The sequence below is a fragment of the Nelumbo lutea genome, chromosome 4 (assembly GCF_056320005.1).
Source record: "Nelumbo lutea isolate HS-2025 chromosome 4, American lotus-T2T, whole genome shotgun sequence".
Classification (NCBI taxonomy): Eukaryota; Viridiplantae; Streptophyta; class Magnoliopsida; order Proteales; family Nelumbonaceae; genus Nelumbo; species Nelumbo lutea.
Window position 1 is genome coordinate 68,322,218 of NC_142687.1, and position 17,184 is coordinate 68,339,401.

Consider the following 17,184-nt stretch of genomic DNA (forward strand, 5'->3'; position numbering starts at 1 on the left):
TCACCTCGACTCGGCCAGGCGAGCTTTGCGTATATGAGCATAGCTTGATAGTCGAGCTGAGGTTTCCCTTGTGTGAGGGAATTGTCGAGGTGTTTAGGTGGTACCTAGTAATGCCTATCCAGTTGATGCCAAACTCTTTTAGGTTTGTAGTCAGTCTCTTTTGTTACTATTTGGTCCACGACCTTGACATCCCCTAGCCAATGTTCGCCTACCTCCTTCAATTGAAGCATCACTAGCAGTGGTATTACTATTTCTCAGCCTGACAACGCAATAAGGTGTTGGTCTGGACCTCATCTTCAGTAAAGCGCTGGAAGGGGAAGTTCTTCTTTGTGTGTTGTCCTGGAGGTTGGCCTCTGTTGGTTGGGCTTTAGAAGTTGAGGACTAAAGTGAAGGCACCAAGCATGACCTAACTCACTGAGGAGGAGAAGGCGTCGATCAGTTGAATCGAGAGGATCGACGTGATGGAATGTATGTCCTTCTTGATGTTGGTCTGTATCGGGCTGATGAGTGGGGCGGTCGGTCTGTTCGTCGTTGGATTTTTTGGTTCTTTCTCTTTCCGAACTCTTCTACTTGGTGCTGATTTGTCATTTGTCTTGCATAGGTGTTGATATGGCTAGTCGTGAAGAAATGGCTCATCATCGCATGAGGTTGTGGTCTGGAGGGGCCTAGGGGACTCAGCCTCGGGTCATTGAGACATAGCCAAGGTCTGTAGAGTGCACCCCCCAATAGCAAAAGAGGCCGAGATAGGCCGAAGAAGAAGTGGTGGTTAACCCGGAGGAGGGTGCTTGGGCCGACCACTCCCCTTTTCCACGAGAGAACGCATCAGAGTGCGGCAACTGTGCTCTGTACATGTCACAATGGGATGTTCAGCCCGAGGATGGGCTTGAGACGGAGGGCATTCCCGAGCAACTTGTTTAGGGTTTACTGACGCTGGCTATTAGGCACGAACTCACTCTATCACCAAGTAGTTCTGTGGAGAGCACGATTCTGTGCTAGGTTGCATTGGTAAGTATTCTCGCTCCTTCGGTCACTTTCGTTTTGATTGATTACTTCTGTTGTGTTGACAATAGGTCTCTTTTTGTAGACTGCTTGTTCGGTGGTCGCCCTGGTCAACTACTTTTAGATGGTGATGTGCCTTTATGAGGTAGGGGAGGCCGAGGTCGAGCGCCCGAGAACTTGGTTGGCGAAGCTAGAGGTTGAGAACACCAAGCTGAAGTGCGGAATTGATGAATGGAATGATAACATTCACAAGCTAAAGAACCATGTCTCCAAGCTTAAGGGAGCACAGGTGGTAGTGAGGAAGGAGGCTGATGAGATGGCTCCGGAAGAGGAAGAAGGGATCACCAAGTTCAAGTCCTCAGAGGCTTATTAGAACGAGCTAGACGACTTCGCCTCGCACTCCTGGGCGGAGGAGTTCTACCTTTACCACAATAAGATTGTGCATCAGTTCCCCGACATCACCAAGGTTGCACAGGGTTTGGACCCCTTCGCTCCCCCTACGCCTATCGAGGATGGTACCACTACTGTCGAGATGCTTGAGGAGGCTGAGGAGCATCTGGCCGTGGAATGAAGTGTCTGCCTGCTGTTGTCACCATTGTCTTTGCCCTGTTTTCCTAACATTGTCCTCCTTTTTTTAGTGTTGTACATGACTTGGTATGCCATGCCCTTCTATTTGTAATTATCTTTTGTTATTAATGAAGAAGCATCTTTTGTCCCGATCTTTGTGTTTCCTTCTCTTCCTTTTTCTCTTTACTTTGTTGAACCTAAACAAGTGGTTTAGTCATAAGCCTCAGTCTTATTCTGGCCAAGGCACTTCCGATCTCTCATCGCTTGGAGGATGCTCAGTGCTACCTGGTCTTGGGGAGCCTCACGCTCTTTTTGGGCAAACCATGTCCTCATCTAGCTTTGCTCTAATAGATCGTCAGTCAGGTGTGCGGAGTTCGATGGCTGCCCTCTAGCATTAGGAGGAGAGGGTTTCGTTTCTGCTTTGGGCTCTAGCCATTGTAGATCCGTTGAGTCAGTTGGTCAACTTGGTCGGATATGCATTGCCGAAGTGCGATCGGGTTACGTAGTGTGATGATGCATAAGAGTAGTGCACGGGTGCCTCAGCCGTTAGAGTTGGATTGGGTGGTGTGTGTTGTGCAATGTCTGTCGTGCAGTGTGTGATGAACAATTGCATGTAGAAAATGGTGTCTTTATTGATGTAGATCATTGATAATACATCCTCAAGTTCCCAGTATTCCAACTCCTCGGTACTTGCTTCCCATCGAGGTCTTCTTGCTTGTAGGTAACAGGTTAGAGGACTTTGGTCACTCTGTACGGTCCTTCCTAGTTTGGTATGAGATTCCCTTCTCCTATCATGGGTACTATGACTTTGCGAAGGACGAAGTCACCTATCTTGAACTCTCTTCTTTGGACTTTGGAGTCGTAGTACTTAGCCATCTTGTGCTATTGTGTTGCCATCCTGAGGTATGCTCGGTCACGTGCTTCTTCCACCAGGTTAACCTCTGCACGAAGGTCCTCATTGTTTTGCTCATCGTCATAGAGATCATTTCGTAGAGTTGGGGAGATTATCTCTACGAGGATCATGGCTTTAGCCCGTATGCTAGGTTGAACGGTGTTTCTCTGGTCGCTGTCCATGGTGTGGTCATGTACGCCTAGAGGATGCTCGGTAGTTTGTCAACCCACCTTCCCTTGGCCTTGTTAAGTCTGGTCTTCAGGTTGTGTAGTAGGGTTTAGTTAGTCACTTCAGTCTGCCCATTGCTCTGTGGTCGTTTAATGGTTGTAGTCCATTGGTGAACTAAGCGCCATTGTTGGTGATGAGGACCCGAGGAATGTCGAACCAGCAAACAATGCTCTACCAAAAGAAGTTTCGGGCCTTTTTATGCGGTAATATGCGCCAAGACTTCGACCTCCACCCACTTGGTGGACTAATCTACTGCGACGAGGAGGAACTTCTTTTGTTCGACCGCGATGCGAAAATGTTTGAGGATGTCCATTCCCCATTGAGCAAAGGGCCACGAACTTGTAATTGTCTTCAGGGGGACTACAAGCTAATGGTGAAGGTTGGAGTGCCTATGACAATAGTCGCACTTTCTGACGGGCTAGGCTACATCATACTTCACGGTTGACTAGAAGTAGCCATGCCAAAGTGTCTTATGAGCTAGGGTTCGTGTTCTGAGGTGATCTCTGTAGATATCTTCGTGTATCTCCCTAAGGACATAGTTGGCCTCGGAAGGGGGGAGACACCTTAGGTAGGGGAGAGTGTGTGAACGACGATAGAGTTGTTCCTGGATGAGGCAGTATCGGGCCGACCTGTGTACGAGCCTCTTGGCTTCGGCTTGATATTTTGGTAGTGTGTCTGTTAGACAGTTTTGTATGCCCTTAGCTTCAATCAAAATGATATACTTTATGAGTTTATTGTAAATGAATAAAAATCCATATTTGATTCATGTTCCCTTGGTATGTTTGTGTAATACCCTTAAACTAGACACTTAATGAGACTCGTGTTAGTTTAGAATGTTCAGAGCCAATGGGTCGGTCTGGGGAGACCTATCCTGACAACGCAGACACTGTGGTGCCACCAAGTCGGTTGGGGTGGCTTGTCTCAGCTACCGGGGTGAGACCCTAGGCACATACAGTGTAGGATTATTTGAATCTTTGAACTGGACCAGATTTTCAGTATTGCCCTGAACCTTGGAGATTGATGGGCAAAACTGAAAAGTTACACCCGACCCCTAGACTCGATTATGATACTGCACTAGGTGTCGGATTGGGCTGTCTTTGATGTACCAATCAGTGAGATCCTTAGCGGGGGTCAAAACCTGGGTATGTTGGGACAGTCTGAGAATTCATCTGAGTGGGTGATCATAGTGACAGGATCAGCCCCTTTGTCGGACAAAGGTAATGATCGGGGATGCACTCTCACTGATGGAAACCAAGACTACCGACAACCGATTTCAATCGTTGAGATTTGTTTTGCAAAATATATTTTATATGAGATATAAAAGTATATATATTATGGTTTTGAAATGTTTGCAAATAGGTTTTAATTCCCGGGATCCATATATAAGAGAGTGCAACATTGTTCCTTGCAGTCGAGAGAGAGGTCCTCTCTTGTCGGGCAGTGTATGATCATTATGGGCTGAGAGGTTAAGTGTAAGACCATTGAGGATAATACCTGATGGGCTAATCTTGCATCTGCCCACAGTCCTTGGGTGTTACAAGGTGGCTTGGCCCAGGGACCACTTAGGGTAAGTGTTGGGCCCATAGAGCTCATCTGATGGGTTTCAGGGGGTGCACTGTCTATAATAGTGTATTCGGCCAGGCCTTGTAACAAAGGCTGGGTTGAACCCATGTGGCTGATGTGTAGATCAATGTTTGGGTTCCACGCCATACAAGGAAGCCCAACTGGGCAGCAGTTTGGAAGGCTAAATGAATACATAACCCTAAATGGGCCTTAATCCCATTTCGAACTGGGCTAATTTGATTAGTTATTACGGGGCAAATTCCAAGATAAGATCAACTGATAGGATTGGGACCAGATCCTATCCACTCAGAGAGTCCAAGATCTAAATGAGATTTAGATTTGGAAACTTCCTAATTAGATTAGGAGCTGGCTGATCTAATCTGCAGATAAGATAAGGATTATCCCTTATCTTAAAGGGACTTCTAATCCATATATGATTTGGGTTAGCAACTCCTAATGGGATTAGGAGCTGATCCCTTTAAGTCTATAAAAGGAAGAGGGGGCGGCAGCCTTTAGACACACAATCACCAGCAAAAATCTTGTCTTCAGAGCTGAGATTATAGAAGAGAGAATTCTGCACCCTGCAAATATTCTCTAACCGCCTCCTTCCTGCAACCGCCGCCTATAGCAGTTCGATCTCCATTGCTTGGGAGAAATCAAGATTGGATCTTGATTCCAATCTTTTGGAGAAAAGATTGATAGGAGTTGTATTCATAAGCCGTCCAGGTGATTCTTGAGAAGGATCAAGTTCTTTTAGAAGAACACTGCTGATTCTGCTCCACCCTGCACTGCGCCATCTTCAGTGGGAGCAGATTTTGGATCCTACCTTGGGCGTGAACACCTCCATTGAGAGATATTATTTCTCTGTATCATGTATTATCTCTCTTTCCTCCTTTTGGTTCAGATCTGGTTCAGTTTATGGTTCAAGAATGATCATTGAAAATATGATTTTCTAAATAGGGAATTCGATTCCCAGTTGAAGGGAGAGAAAAATTTTTGAAATTTGCCCCCTTTATTCCGCAATATATGGCGTCCATGTGATGGATTTCCTATCCCTTCAATGTCATCCCGGAGGTACTGTGCTATGGAGTCCATCCAGGATGGGCCTTGCTAAATAGGAAGGATGAGGAAGGATATAGGTAAGATGTTGGGCTAAGCTAGTGTATCCATCCGGACCATTGGGTTGAGGTCTATTTGTGGCGAGCTAGCGAGCTTTTGAGAGTGCATCAGCTCGTACGTTCTCGTCTCGAAGGATTTGTTAGATAGTGAAATGTTCGAGTCATTGGATTAGCTCTTGCACCTTTTGCTGGTATCTTGCCATGGTCGGTGTCCTCGCCTCAAATTTGCCGTGGATCTGGTTGACCACTACTTGGGAATCACTAAAGGCTTCGACTCGCCTAGCACCAAAGTCTAAGGCGAGCCGAAGTCTGACAATTAGAGCTTTGTATTCATCTTCATTGTTGGATGCCTTGAATTTGAACTTGAGGGTGTGCTCTAATACAGTCTTATCTGGGCTAAGGAGGATAAGTCCGGCTCCATTGCCTTGTTGGTTGGATGAGCCATCCACATGTAGAGTCCAAACTGGTAGTGGTGCGACAGGATCTTGTGTCGAGAAGGTGCACTTGACCAAGAAGTCGGTCAAGGCCTAGGCTTTGATTGCAAGCCACGGTGCATGGTAGATGTCGAACTCGCTCAGCTCTATGCTCCATTTGACTAGGCAGCTAGATGCTTCCAGCCTTTCCAGAACTTGTTTGAGGGGCTGGTAGGTAAGCACCTGAATGCTGTGGGCTTAGAAGTAGGGTCTGAGCTTTCATGCCGAGGTGACTAGGGTCAGGGTGACCTTCTCCAGATTCTAGTATCGGGTTTCCACACTGTTGAGGACTTTACTGGTTTAGTAGATCAGCCTTTGCATATGGTCTTCCTCCTTTACTAGCATCGAGTTGACCACCTTGTCTCCAACCGAGGGGTACAGTAGTAGCACGTCTCCGAGGCTCGGCCTTGTGAGCAGGGGTGGCGAACTCAGGTACCTCTTTAGTTCTTGAAAGGGCCGTTCACATTTCTCGGTCCACTAGAAATCATTCATCCTTTCTAGGGCCTTGAAGAAGGGCAGGCATCGGCCCGTGGACTTTGACATGAGCCTACTGAGGGCGTCTACTCGTCTGGTAAGATGCTGCACTTCTTTGTAGATCTGAGGTGATTGCATGTCGAGGATAGCCTTGATCTTCTTAGGGTTGGCTTCGATTCCTCACTGCGTGACCATGAACCATAGGAATTTTTCGGAGCTGATATCGAAAGCACACTTCGTTGGGTTCAACTTCATTCGATACTTCCTGAGATTGCTGAAGACTTCCTTGAGGTCAGCTAGGTGGTGCTCAACCTTCTTGCTCTATAGTAACATGACGTCCACGTATGCTTCTACGTTGTGGCCAAGTTGACCTTTGAAGACGTGGTTCACTAGCCGCTAGTAAGTAGGGTCGGCTTTCTTGAGACCGAAGGGTGTCACTTTGTAGCAGTAAAGTCCTTGGTCAGTGATGAAGGCCATCTTCTCCTGGTCGTCTGGGTGCATTTGGATCTAGTTGTAGCCTGAGGAATGCATCAATGAAGCTTAAGAGTTCATGCCCTGCCGTTGCGTCGACGAGTTGGTCGATCCTTGGTAGGGGGAAGCTATCTTTGGGGCAGGCTTTGTTCATGTCAACTTCGGGGCAGGCTTGGTAGGGGGGAAGCTAACTTCAACTTCGGTGAAGTTGATGCTGGTCCTCCACTTCCCATTGGCCTTCTTCCCCATTACCATGTTCACCATCCAGTCTGGATACCTTACTTCTCACATGAAGCCGGTGTCAAACAGCTAATGGACCAACTCGTTGATCACCTGCCACCGTTCTAAGGCAAAGCTCCTCTTCTTTTGCTTGATGGGTCAGTAGCATGGGTCAGCGTTCAAGTGGTGGGTGATGACATTGGGGCCGATCCCTGACATATCTGCAGCCAACCAAGCAAACACGTAGGTGTTGTCCCTTAATAGTTGTATGAGATCTTCCTGAAGATGATCTTCTGAGAGGGATCTGACTTGAACCGTCTTCTCAGGGTCTTCTTCTAAGAGCAGCAGCTGTATCAAGTCTTCGACGGCTGGCTGTGTTGTGTCTTCAGCTCGTTCAGCACGTCTATGTTCTCCGTCGTTAGGGCTTCTTCAGCATGGGGCTTTCCATGGCAAGCCATTTAGTAATATTGCCATGTGGTCCCTTGATCTCCACGTGCCACGCCTACTCTGTAAGAGGTGGGGAATTTAATGACCAGGTAGTATGTGGAAACCGAGGCTCATAGAGCATTCAGGGTCGGTCGACCGAGGATGGCGTTGTAGGGTGAGAGGATACAAGCAATGATGAAGTCGACCATTGCTGTAGTGGTGATGTCACTGCCTTTGACCAGAAGAGGCAAGGCGATCTTTCCCAGGGTTATGAGGGACTCTCCGGAGAAGCCTACTAAAGGAATGTTGACTAGAGTTGGATGATCTTTGTCGATGCCAAGTTGTTCGAAGGCTTCCTCGAAGAGAATGTCGGCTTAGCTTCTCATATCCACAAGGATGCGCTGAACTTCGAAGTTGGCCACCTCAGTGATTATCACAAGGGTGTCATCGTGTGGGATTTGGACCCTCCTGAGGTCGTCATGCATGAAGGCGATTTAGATCGTCTTGTCGCCTTCTCTTATGCTCCCTATCGTTGATCTCAAGTAGCCGTGCATATGCTTTGCGGCCTGAGTTGCTCTGTCCCCTAGTGGCCATCCCTCCTGAGATCACTACGATAACCCCAGCTGGGGGAGATCGGGCTGGAGGTTGGTTTGTTTGATGCGGTTCTTCCTTCGACTTGTGCTCCTTGATGTCAATGAAGCCTCCTAGGTATCCGCACCTGATTAAGTTCTTGAGGTGTTGGCATAGATCATGACAGTTGTCTGTCCTGTGGTCGTGGTCTCGATGGAAGTCGTAGTACTTGTCTCTATTTCTCTTGTTGTTCTAGGACTTCATCTTCTCGGGCCACCTGACGTAGTTGCGGTCGCGGATCTGCATCAAAATCTTTGACCAAGCTGCATTCAGCGGCATGAAGTTCCGGTAGGTCCGTGGTGGAGTCATAGGTCTTCGGTCTAGTTGGCGATCTTGTCTCTTATTGTCTTGACCTGCCCTTTCAGTCCTGCACTCGTTGGGGTCTCTCCTCTTTCTATTGTGCTGCTCTTCTTTGTCCCTCAGCTGTGCTTTTGTTTCTTTGGCGTTGATGTACTTCTTAGTGTGTGTCATCAGCATGGCTACGATTTGAGGAGGGCTCTTTGATATTGAGAAGCTGAAAGGGGAGGGACACAGACCCTGCATGAGGTTGTGACTGCCACCATCTAGTTCAGGGCATGGACTTGTAGGGCCTCGGCGTTGAATCTCGTCAAGTACTCTCTGAGGGTCTATCCCTTCCTCTGCCGCACTTGCATGAGGCTTGTTGAAGTCTTTGAGTGTCTCTTGCTGGCCATGAACTACACCAAGAACTAGCTCTCCAGCTGCTCCCAAGAGGAGAAAGAGCGCGAGGGAGGGGAGGAGTACCACGTCCAGGCCACTCCCTTGATGGTCGCTATGAAGGCTTTACACATTAGGCCTTCAGATGAGCTATGTAGCATCATCAAAGCCTTGAAACCTTTGATGTGGTCGCCGGGGTTTGTGGCTCCGTCATACTTCTCGAACTATGGAGGTTGCCAGCCGGCTGGGGGGAGCTCATCCATGATGTCTTGGGTGAAGATCGGCTCTTTGGAGGGCTAGATGTCTTGGGCCACATGCGTTGTCCTTTCTTTCTTGGGTACTGTTGGGCGGTCTTTGACTGAGTTGGACTCGGCAATTGAGATTGGTTGCTGCTGCATCCGTTTGCCAAGCCTTTATTTCGCTAGGACTCTAGTAGATAAGTGTTTCTTGCTGTGGTCGTCACGTTCATGGGATCGAGTTGAGTTCGACCTTCTTGATGATTGCTGCCTTTCTTAGTCAGATTGCACCCTATGCCTATCTGGGTGGCGCTTTTTGGGGTCCTCAGGGCGAGGATCAACTGTGTTAAGCGTCAGGACAGGAGGGGGGATGGTTTGAGGAGGTTGTGTTGTTTGTCCCAATGTCTACATCATCATGAGGATCTGGTCGACCTTCTACTACATCGCCTGGAACTAGGCGGGGTCAACTATGGCCTACTATTGAGGCTGCTGCTGAGACTCGTGATGTGGAGGGCTATGATGAGAACGAGATCCCCGAGATGAAGATCGGCTTGTAGAGCAATCAAATGCATTTCTTGGCATGTTTCTTGATTGAGTGGAGAGTATTTCAGAATGGCTTTTTGTGCGATTCTCACAAACGACGCCAATCTGATGTTGTTCGATTTGAGGTGTCTCGAACCAAAATCGTAGTCAGATGATCCTGCCAACTGGCGAAGCCAAGGTGGAAGGTTGAAGTCATGCAGCAAGATTTGGAGCCAAGAACAAGGTCAGAGGCCCAAGGAGTTGTTCCCTAGATAGGTACTTTGACGCTAAAGTTAATTAAGACCGGTGGATGGTCGGGCTGAGCAATTGAGAGAAATGTGATGGTCTGAGTAAAGGCAGAATAACAGTATAGGTGTTGGAGAGTAAAAAAGTCCCTTACCTTGAGCGGAGTTACATTTTTATAGCCAAAGATCCATGTCCTATTCAAATGAAGCTTCTAGGGTTGTCGGGATGAGGTTGTCCGTCGAGATCTTCGGGATAAGACCTAATCCCTGACAAAGTTGTCCTTATCCATACGAAGTTCTCTTGTCTTGGTCAGATTTATCCATCTTACATGGTACCGGCATGGCCAAAGTTATAAGGCAACTATGGAGGTGACACGTGGCACCTAAGGCCAGCTCAACCATAATCCAAACAATAACTATATGTATGGGTGATCATCAAAAACCAAAAATTTGAACTGAATTGAAAATTCTGATTAATTGGGCCGATCAGTTTGGTTTCAATTAACCAATATAAAAATTTAGCAATTAACCAAATCGATCAGAATATGTATATTTATGTATATCATATATATTTTATATTATCTATATATTTATTTATAATATATATTATAAATATCAAAGAAAAAATAAAACTGACAAACCAAACTAGTGATTAACTAAACCAATCAACTGGTTATCCGATTGGCTTCGGTTCAATTTTATTTACTGATTTTCCAAAGATCGATAGTATTGGTTCGATTTGAAAAATAAGCCCAATCGAACTGTGAGCACCCCTAACTATATGGGGTTAGAGGGGTATCAGTCCAGTTATAACAGAACAGGTTCGGATCATCCTTAAATGGATCAGATTCAAATTTGAATTGAAACAATAGATGCCATTTGCAGCCATCTCATGAAGGATGGTACAACCGTACAAGTAACACACAGTGGTTGCAGCTGGGACAGCTGCCATTATCAAGGATTTGAGAGGTGCAACCTGAAACAAGAGTTAGAAACCTGTTTTTGGTCTTTATATGACCTAATGCAATTTTATTTGTTACATGCATTGCTGATACCATAAGTGATAAATGGTGAAAATATCAAAATAGTTGGGCTGTAAAAGAGCGAGGAAAAGGTGAAAGCCGCGAAAGAAGACATGGACTATAATAAAAATAAATGATCTAACGATTTATTCATTTACCATTTAAGAGAAAGCACGAGTCTTGATTTTGAAAGAATGTATTTTGGAGGGCAGAGATCAATGTAGCTGACTGACCCCAAATTGTTAGGATTAAAGCCTTGTTAAGTTGACTGGGTATGGCTCCTTTGCATAAAGGTGGAAGGGTAAAAGTAAAACAGAATGCCTGTAGCTGACTGCCAGCCCCATAGGGTTGGAACTTGGAACTAGGAATGAAGCTTTGTTGAAATCACTAGCAAGTTGCAGGATAAGTTGTTAAAGAAACTTCCTTAGCCAGAAGCAAGTTCAAACGTAGGAGTTGGATCATCATTCTCAAGTTCAGAGATGTTGGGTAAGTTTCTTTCCACTCAAAAAAATAAAAAAGAAATAAAAAGCAGAGATTAATAAACTATAAGTGGTGTCAATTATTTTACCAAAAACGAGCAGGAAATATATACAGCCTTATATTATATCATAATCAAAATGTCCTTTGGCAATCCATGCTGCATAGCCTTGTGAGACATACAAGAAGCCAAATACAAGCTGTTAGTAGCGTTAGAGGAAGCAATAACGCCTTTAGCCAAAGATAGGAACTACTAAAACTAAAGCAAAGTCAGTAGAAACATGTGAACCCTATTGACGAAAGGAGAAAGAATGTTCACTCCCGATGAGACGAAAAACCACAATACACAATATTGAGGCAGCACCTACAAAATACTTGGTACCCGAGAAGCCAATCTCTGCTGCAGTTCTTGAAGCTTTGAGGAGAGCTCTGTTTTCTGCTCCTTGTAGCTCTGAAGCAAGTATTCCTTCCCTTCAATTACTTCCTTTAGCTCTGCCACTTCTTTCTTCAGTATCTCAATCCTATCACCACCTCCTTTCCTTTTGTCCATTACCGCCAGATAATTCTCACCTCCAATAAAGCCATTTGTATGCCCATCCTGCTCTTCAGCGCAGTTCCCAACTGCCATGGGCTTCTCGCAAGTACCCATCTCTCCTACACAGTGATCTGCTATGGCCTTCCTCAGCCTCTGGATCTCTCTCTCCGATACAAAGAGTTCACTATTTGCAGCTTCAAGATGTGACTGCAAATGGGCAGAATGAGTCAGCTGACCATTGAGCACATTTTGCAATGCTGTAATCTGGTCTTGCATTTCTAGGATCAACTCGTCTCTTCTTTTCAACTGCTGCTTTAGTTTGTTTATCACTTCCTGCTTAATGATGATGTCAGAACCAGATTCTGACACACAGGGAGATTCTGAACTATTTGAGTGATGGAATGGCTTTGGAGGCACCTCAAGGCAATTGGGAGAAAAAGATGCCCACATCACACCATTTTCTTTGTTAGATTCCAGATATGGAATTGTGACCAAAGGCAGTGCCAGATTAGGTTCTTTCAAGGTAGAGGCCGTGGATTGATGCTTAACCTCCATCATGCCACTAGAAAACCCTGATTCAACGCCCTCAAAAGATTAACAAACATAATGACAATGATGATGACAACAATGATAATAATTATAATTATAATTATAAAAGAGAAAAAAAAAACTATATAACCCAGGTTGGTTACAGTGTTTTAAAAGCAAGAAGCAAAACAAGTAGAACCTAAAGTGAAATGCCACTTTTGCCAAAACATAATTTAACATCCAATGCAACAATTGTTAAAGGAGAAAATTATCCTTGATTTTTTGTTTCTTCACAAATTTTTTTTCTCCCTTTTTCAGGTCAATTATTTATTCGTGAAATGAGTTCAAATATCAGTCCATCGACAGTGAAATGCTTTGCAAATGGCCGTTACCTAATGATGGCCCCAGCAGTTGGGGGGCTTGAGAGGGGTGGGCTGGATATGTAATTAAATTTTGGTTCTTTTTACCCATAGACTGACCTATCTCAGACTTGAACCTGCGTTCCCACACTAATCAGTCTGAGATTACCATTGCACCAAGCAATGGCCTCTTGCAGTGAAATGCTTGATAATCACATCAAGGTCCTTTAAATGGCAATTACCTTAACCAAAACTCTAATAGTTAAAAGCACAAGTAAACTGCACATAACAATAAAACCAAACATTACCTCAACAGCCAACTCATATAGATTAATCATGGATGTTCACCAGTAATGCACATGACCACAATTAGCAAATAACCAATAACCACAAAATTTAAGGAACTAGAACTAATTATTGTTGACCAATAATTTTTGGTCAACAAAATTAAATTTGATTCATCAATGGTTATGAGTCATAAAAATTCTCCACCTGAACAACATTTGTGAAAGCTATCTTCATCTTGTGGAAAAGAATATAGATTTGAGTGTGAGGTGCAAACCCCCAGCGTCCTCTTGTCAACAGAGTCTGCATTTCCTGAATACGAAAAAAATAACAAAAACATTTAAAAACTATTAAAGGATACAAAGTTTATAATATAAAATGTCAACAAACTATATATTATAAGACCTTTCAATCTGTTACTAGCATTGTTCAGTCTCTTTGTATCAAGAGCTTGCTTGAGTTTGTATCCGAGCTGAATTGATAAAGTACTCAACAATGCACCTCCTGCAACAAGAACCCAATTTGGCCCTTCTCCTTGAATTTTTTTTGACTTCTGAGCTCTAGAAATCCCATGTGCTCCTGGTTTCATTTTACTTTCTTCGCAGGCATCACACGCTTTGAGCCCAATATTTCCTACATGAACAATGCACATAATTTTCATTGCCATCTGTAAAATCAAAGAATGAGTTGAAACTAAAACTAAAGATACTATTTTAATTTTATAAATGTTTGTTCATAGAAAATATGTTAGAGAAATGCCAGTTAGCATAGATAATTAATCAAAATGGTGGAATCTTTTTTACCTTCCATGAAATTTCACCAAGACAAGCTTCAGTTTATCTATATCTGTTTATACTTGGAAAACCTTGTTTAACATAAAGATATGCTTCTAGTTACTTATGATGAATAAATATCGCTATGGAGAAAAGTTGCATATTTTAATTCAAATCAATGAAATGATAATTTCTTGTAAGAATATAGCCTTAGCTAGAACAAAATGAGGGAACATTATTCATGCTGCTGACCGCATTTAAGTGGTATATGGCAGATGATGACAACTAGAGATCTCAACAACTCATGTCCAACAGTACAAGTATACCCAAACCTGAACTCTATTACACTCAACAATATCTGATCTGTCTGATACAAGATCAGACATCAAAAAGGAAGGCCCCAAAACAAGCCCATGTGGGGCCAAATGATATGAAAGGGGAATCCAAAACCACACCATTCTCTAACTCTATATGGCCTTCATATGATTCCCACAATCTATTATACATGGATACCTGTACAAGGGTACTTTGTTTTGTCAGATGCTTCAATTTGTAGTTAAAATTCTATATTTGACACCATTTTCCAGCCGTGTCCTTGTTGTATCTAGGTAAGTTAGTACGTGATAGATTAGCAATTGGGTTTCTACAAATATTTGAGCCCAACTCAATTCCCTGGACCTAAAAAATTGCACCAGTAAGCCTTAACCTACTAAGTCATTTTTCAAGGCCCAATTATATGGATTTGACTCTCCCAATCATATATTTTTATTAAGTTCTCAATATATGCTGAATAATGGGTGGATCATCAATTCAGTTTTTACTCCTTTAGACTGATTTGCTTGTGGAATCCAAACATTGCATTTTCAATTTTAAACCCCATCTTAAACTTAGCAGCCATCGTAACTTAAAAAAAAATGCCATTGTATACTATATTGATAAAAAAATGTCATTGTATCCCTAAGATATTCATGGAAACCTCACCTTTGATTTCTAGAAGGGGCCATTGCTTGGTACAAGAGTATATCAAACCGACAAGCATAACAATAGAATTCCAAGTCTGAGATGAGCCACTTTATGCACAAATGACAAAGGTTAGGTGTGTACCCAGTCTACCCCACTGAAGACCCCAAATAGCCAGGATCAACATTAGTAGGGGTGCAACTTGGGTGGGCATGGGTTGGGCTTTTGTCAAAATTTGAATGGGCCCAGCCCGAATGTAAACGTTCGTTCAGGTGAACCCAAGTTGTACTCCTAAATATTAGTAATAGTCCTTTTCACTTTTGATTTCTAAAGATTTTTGTGCTACTTGTCTACTGGTCCAACATCACAATTCACAAGCAGTTTTTCAGAACAGTCTATCAAGCATGGGCCTGTAGATTGGACCATTTATCAGGTGTAATTATGGACCAGTGGTTCAGCCTTGTATTTACTTCTAACCTAAGATTCAGATCTGAGTGATTTTCCTTGTAGGTACAGACCAGCCACACAATACCCCATTTTCTTCCTCTATCCAATCTACTATACCTCCATAAATTTTCATGGTCATATGTCATTCTTTTCCTAAACTTTATTCTAGATTTCATATCCTTAACCATAGAACCATGACAGCATCTATGATCCTTCACAGTTCACACACCACTATTGGGATAGATGATGGATTTCACCCCCTTTGTTTTGGAGCTGCAGCAGCTGCCCCAAGGCCCCCAACAAATGTTCAATACCAGATTGGTTACCAAGTATCCTGACCACAACTATGATGTCACCAGGAATGGAAATGACAATCGAAAGTGTCTTGCAAGCCAAATTGATATTGAGACAAACTTGCGAATCTTAATAATTCTTTTTGCAAATTTAGTGAAAACTAAATGATGGTGGAAGTTGTTAAGATGTTGCATGAGTTATTGAACCCACTGTAAAGCTTACATCCTCACTCACACTATCTGTGGGATAGGAAAAAAAATGGTCAATAAGGAAGAAAACAACGCCACCAAAAAACTTCAGGACACATTACTATATGCATGCAATGCAATCTCATGTGTACATTATGAAAGAAAAAAAAAGAAACCAAACAAACTAATAGGTATACTAATTTTTTTCTTCTTTTATTACATATTCCTTTTTCATTTCCCAGTAGAAACGAATATCATCACCTCCATTTCACCAAGCAATGGCCCCTAGGAACAGTAATCACAATATTAATGAAATTAACCAAGAACCTCCTTTTATCTATAACTAAATGTCCATTATGTTAATAAAAGAAATGTCTGTAAGGGGTATCGATAAAAAGGAAACAAAAACTCCACAAACAGAGTTGACAACTCCCTGCCGTAAAAAATTGATTAACATCTCCAATCATGTCCCCTACAACTCTACACGAAGATACAGCACCCGAACATATTTTCCCACGCCATCAGCCCATTGAGACCGAAAGGGGTTTGCAATGGAAGGGATTAATATCTAAAAAGAGGATCTATTACTCGCTGTAATGACATTAACCAATACATTTTATCAAAGAAACCGAAGAAGAAATCACGGAGAGAAGAAAAAAACAATAAATAAAAAGAAACCACATAAACCACTTAGAAAATATCAGGGCGAAACCCTTTTTTCTCTCGTAGTGACAAGAAGAGGAAGAAACATTTCTCAAGGAACAAATCAACAAAACCAGGAAAAAAATGAAAAAAAAAAATACAGAATCCCCATTACCAATCCAACAATACAGCTTTTCTGAATTAAAAGATATCTAGTTGGGTTTTCAAGAAAGTCTCACCTTGCCGGAAACGAGAGATATCTCACCGGAGAGAGTCACCTTGCGCTGAAGGTAACGATGCAGGTGTGCTGTAAGCTTCCTACTCAGTACTTACCTTTCTGAAATCTGACTGGGGCGCTGGGATTTGCAAAACTAACGAGATGGGAATTCAACAGGGTTGCGATTTGCGATTTGCGATTTGCGAAGGCGACTCTCTCAACCGGACCGGACCGACCTAACCCAATATTGCACGGATTGGATTTGGATATTCGGGAGCTAGGCTTGGGCCTGGAATATTGGGCCGAGGCCTGATTTGGATCCCAAAGAACAAGATTAATTAATTATCCAATCGAATCTGGATCTCTTCCAACGGTTTTCCCTTGATAAATTTATAATGTATTTTTATTTAATATTTACATATTAACTTGCAATAGGTTTATTATTTACATGTTGATGAGTGGCATTTTGGTCACCCACACAATTATCAACACGTGGATGTTGTTGGCAATACAGTGTCTAGCACAACAAGACAGCTCAACAAAGAGATATGTGACAGTCAACAGTAGGTACGCAGCCGAGCTAGGGCGAGCTCGGGCCACCGACAACTCTAGCTTGCTTGAAACGGTCCCGTGGGCCACACCTGCATAAGCATCGTTACCGCAACTATGAGAATAGCTCGCTGAACCGTACACCACAAGACCCGCGAGCAACCTGTAAT

General features: G+C 43.5%; 1 protein-coding gene across 2 annotated transcripts; it reads right to left on the reverse strand.

Moving 5' to 3' along the window:
- Nucleotides 1-11,336: 11,336 nt before the first annotated feature.
- Nucleotides 11,337-16,776, reverse strand: LOC148860976 (uncharacterized). 2 transcript variants are annotated; one of them, XM_088941646.1, is made up of 5 exons: nt 16,488-16,684; nt 13,748-13,809; nt 13,350-13,577; nt 13,152-13,256; nt 11,337-12,344 (listed from the first exon to the last, which is right to left on the reverse strand). In XM_088941646.1, the coding sequence occupies exons 2-5, from the start codon at nt 13,752-13,754 to the stop codon at nt 11,602-11,604; spliced, it is 1,083 nt and encodes a 360-aa protein (XP_088797772.1). In that variant the 5' UTR covers nt 13,755-13,809; nt 16,488-16,684; the 3' UTR covers nt 11,337-11,601. The 2 variants fall into 2 exon arrangements, with proteins under 2 accessions (XP_088797772.1, XP_088797773.1); XM_088941647.1 differs by lacking the exon at nt 13,748-13,809 and having other exon boundaries at nt 16,488-16,776.
- Between the last annotated feature and the right edge of the window lie 408 nt (nt 16,777-17,184).

What these genes read in the sequence shown, in the direction of transcription:
- LOC148860976 (XM_088941646.1), bottom strand. An exon ending in TGCTAGTAACAGATTGAAAG is followed by an intron (nt 13,257 to 13,349) that starts GTCTTATAATAT and finishes TTTCGTATTCAG; the next exon opens with GAAATGCAGACTCTGTTGAC. An exon ending in CTTTCACAAATGTTGTTCAG is followed by an intron (nt 12,345 to 13,151) that starts GTGGAGAATTTT and finishes GCGTTGAATCAG; the next exon opens with GGTTTTCTAGTGGCATGATG.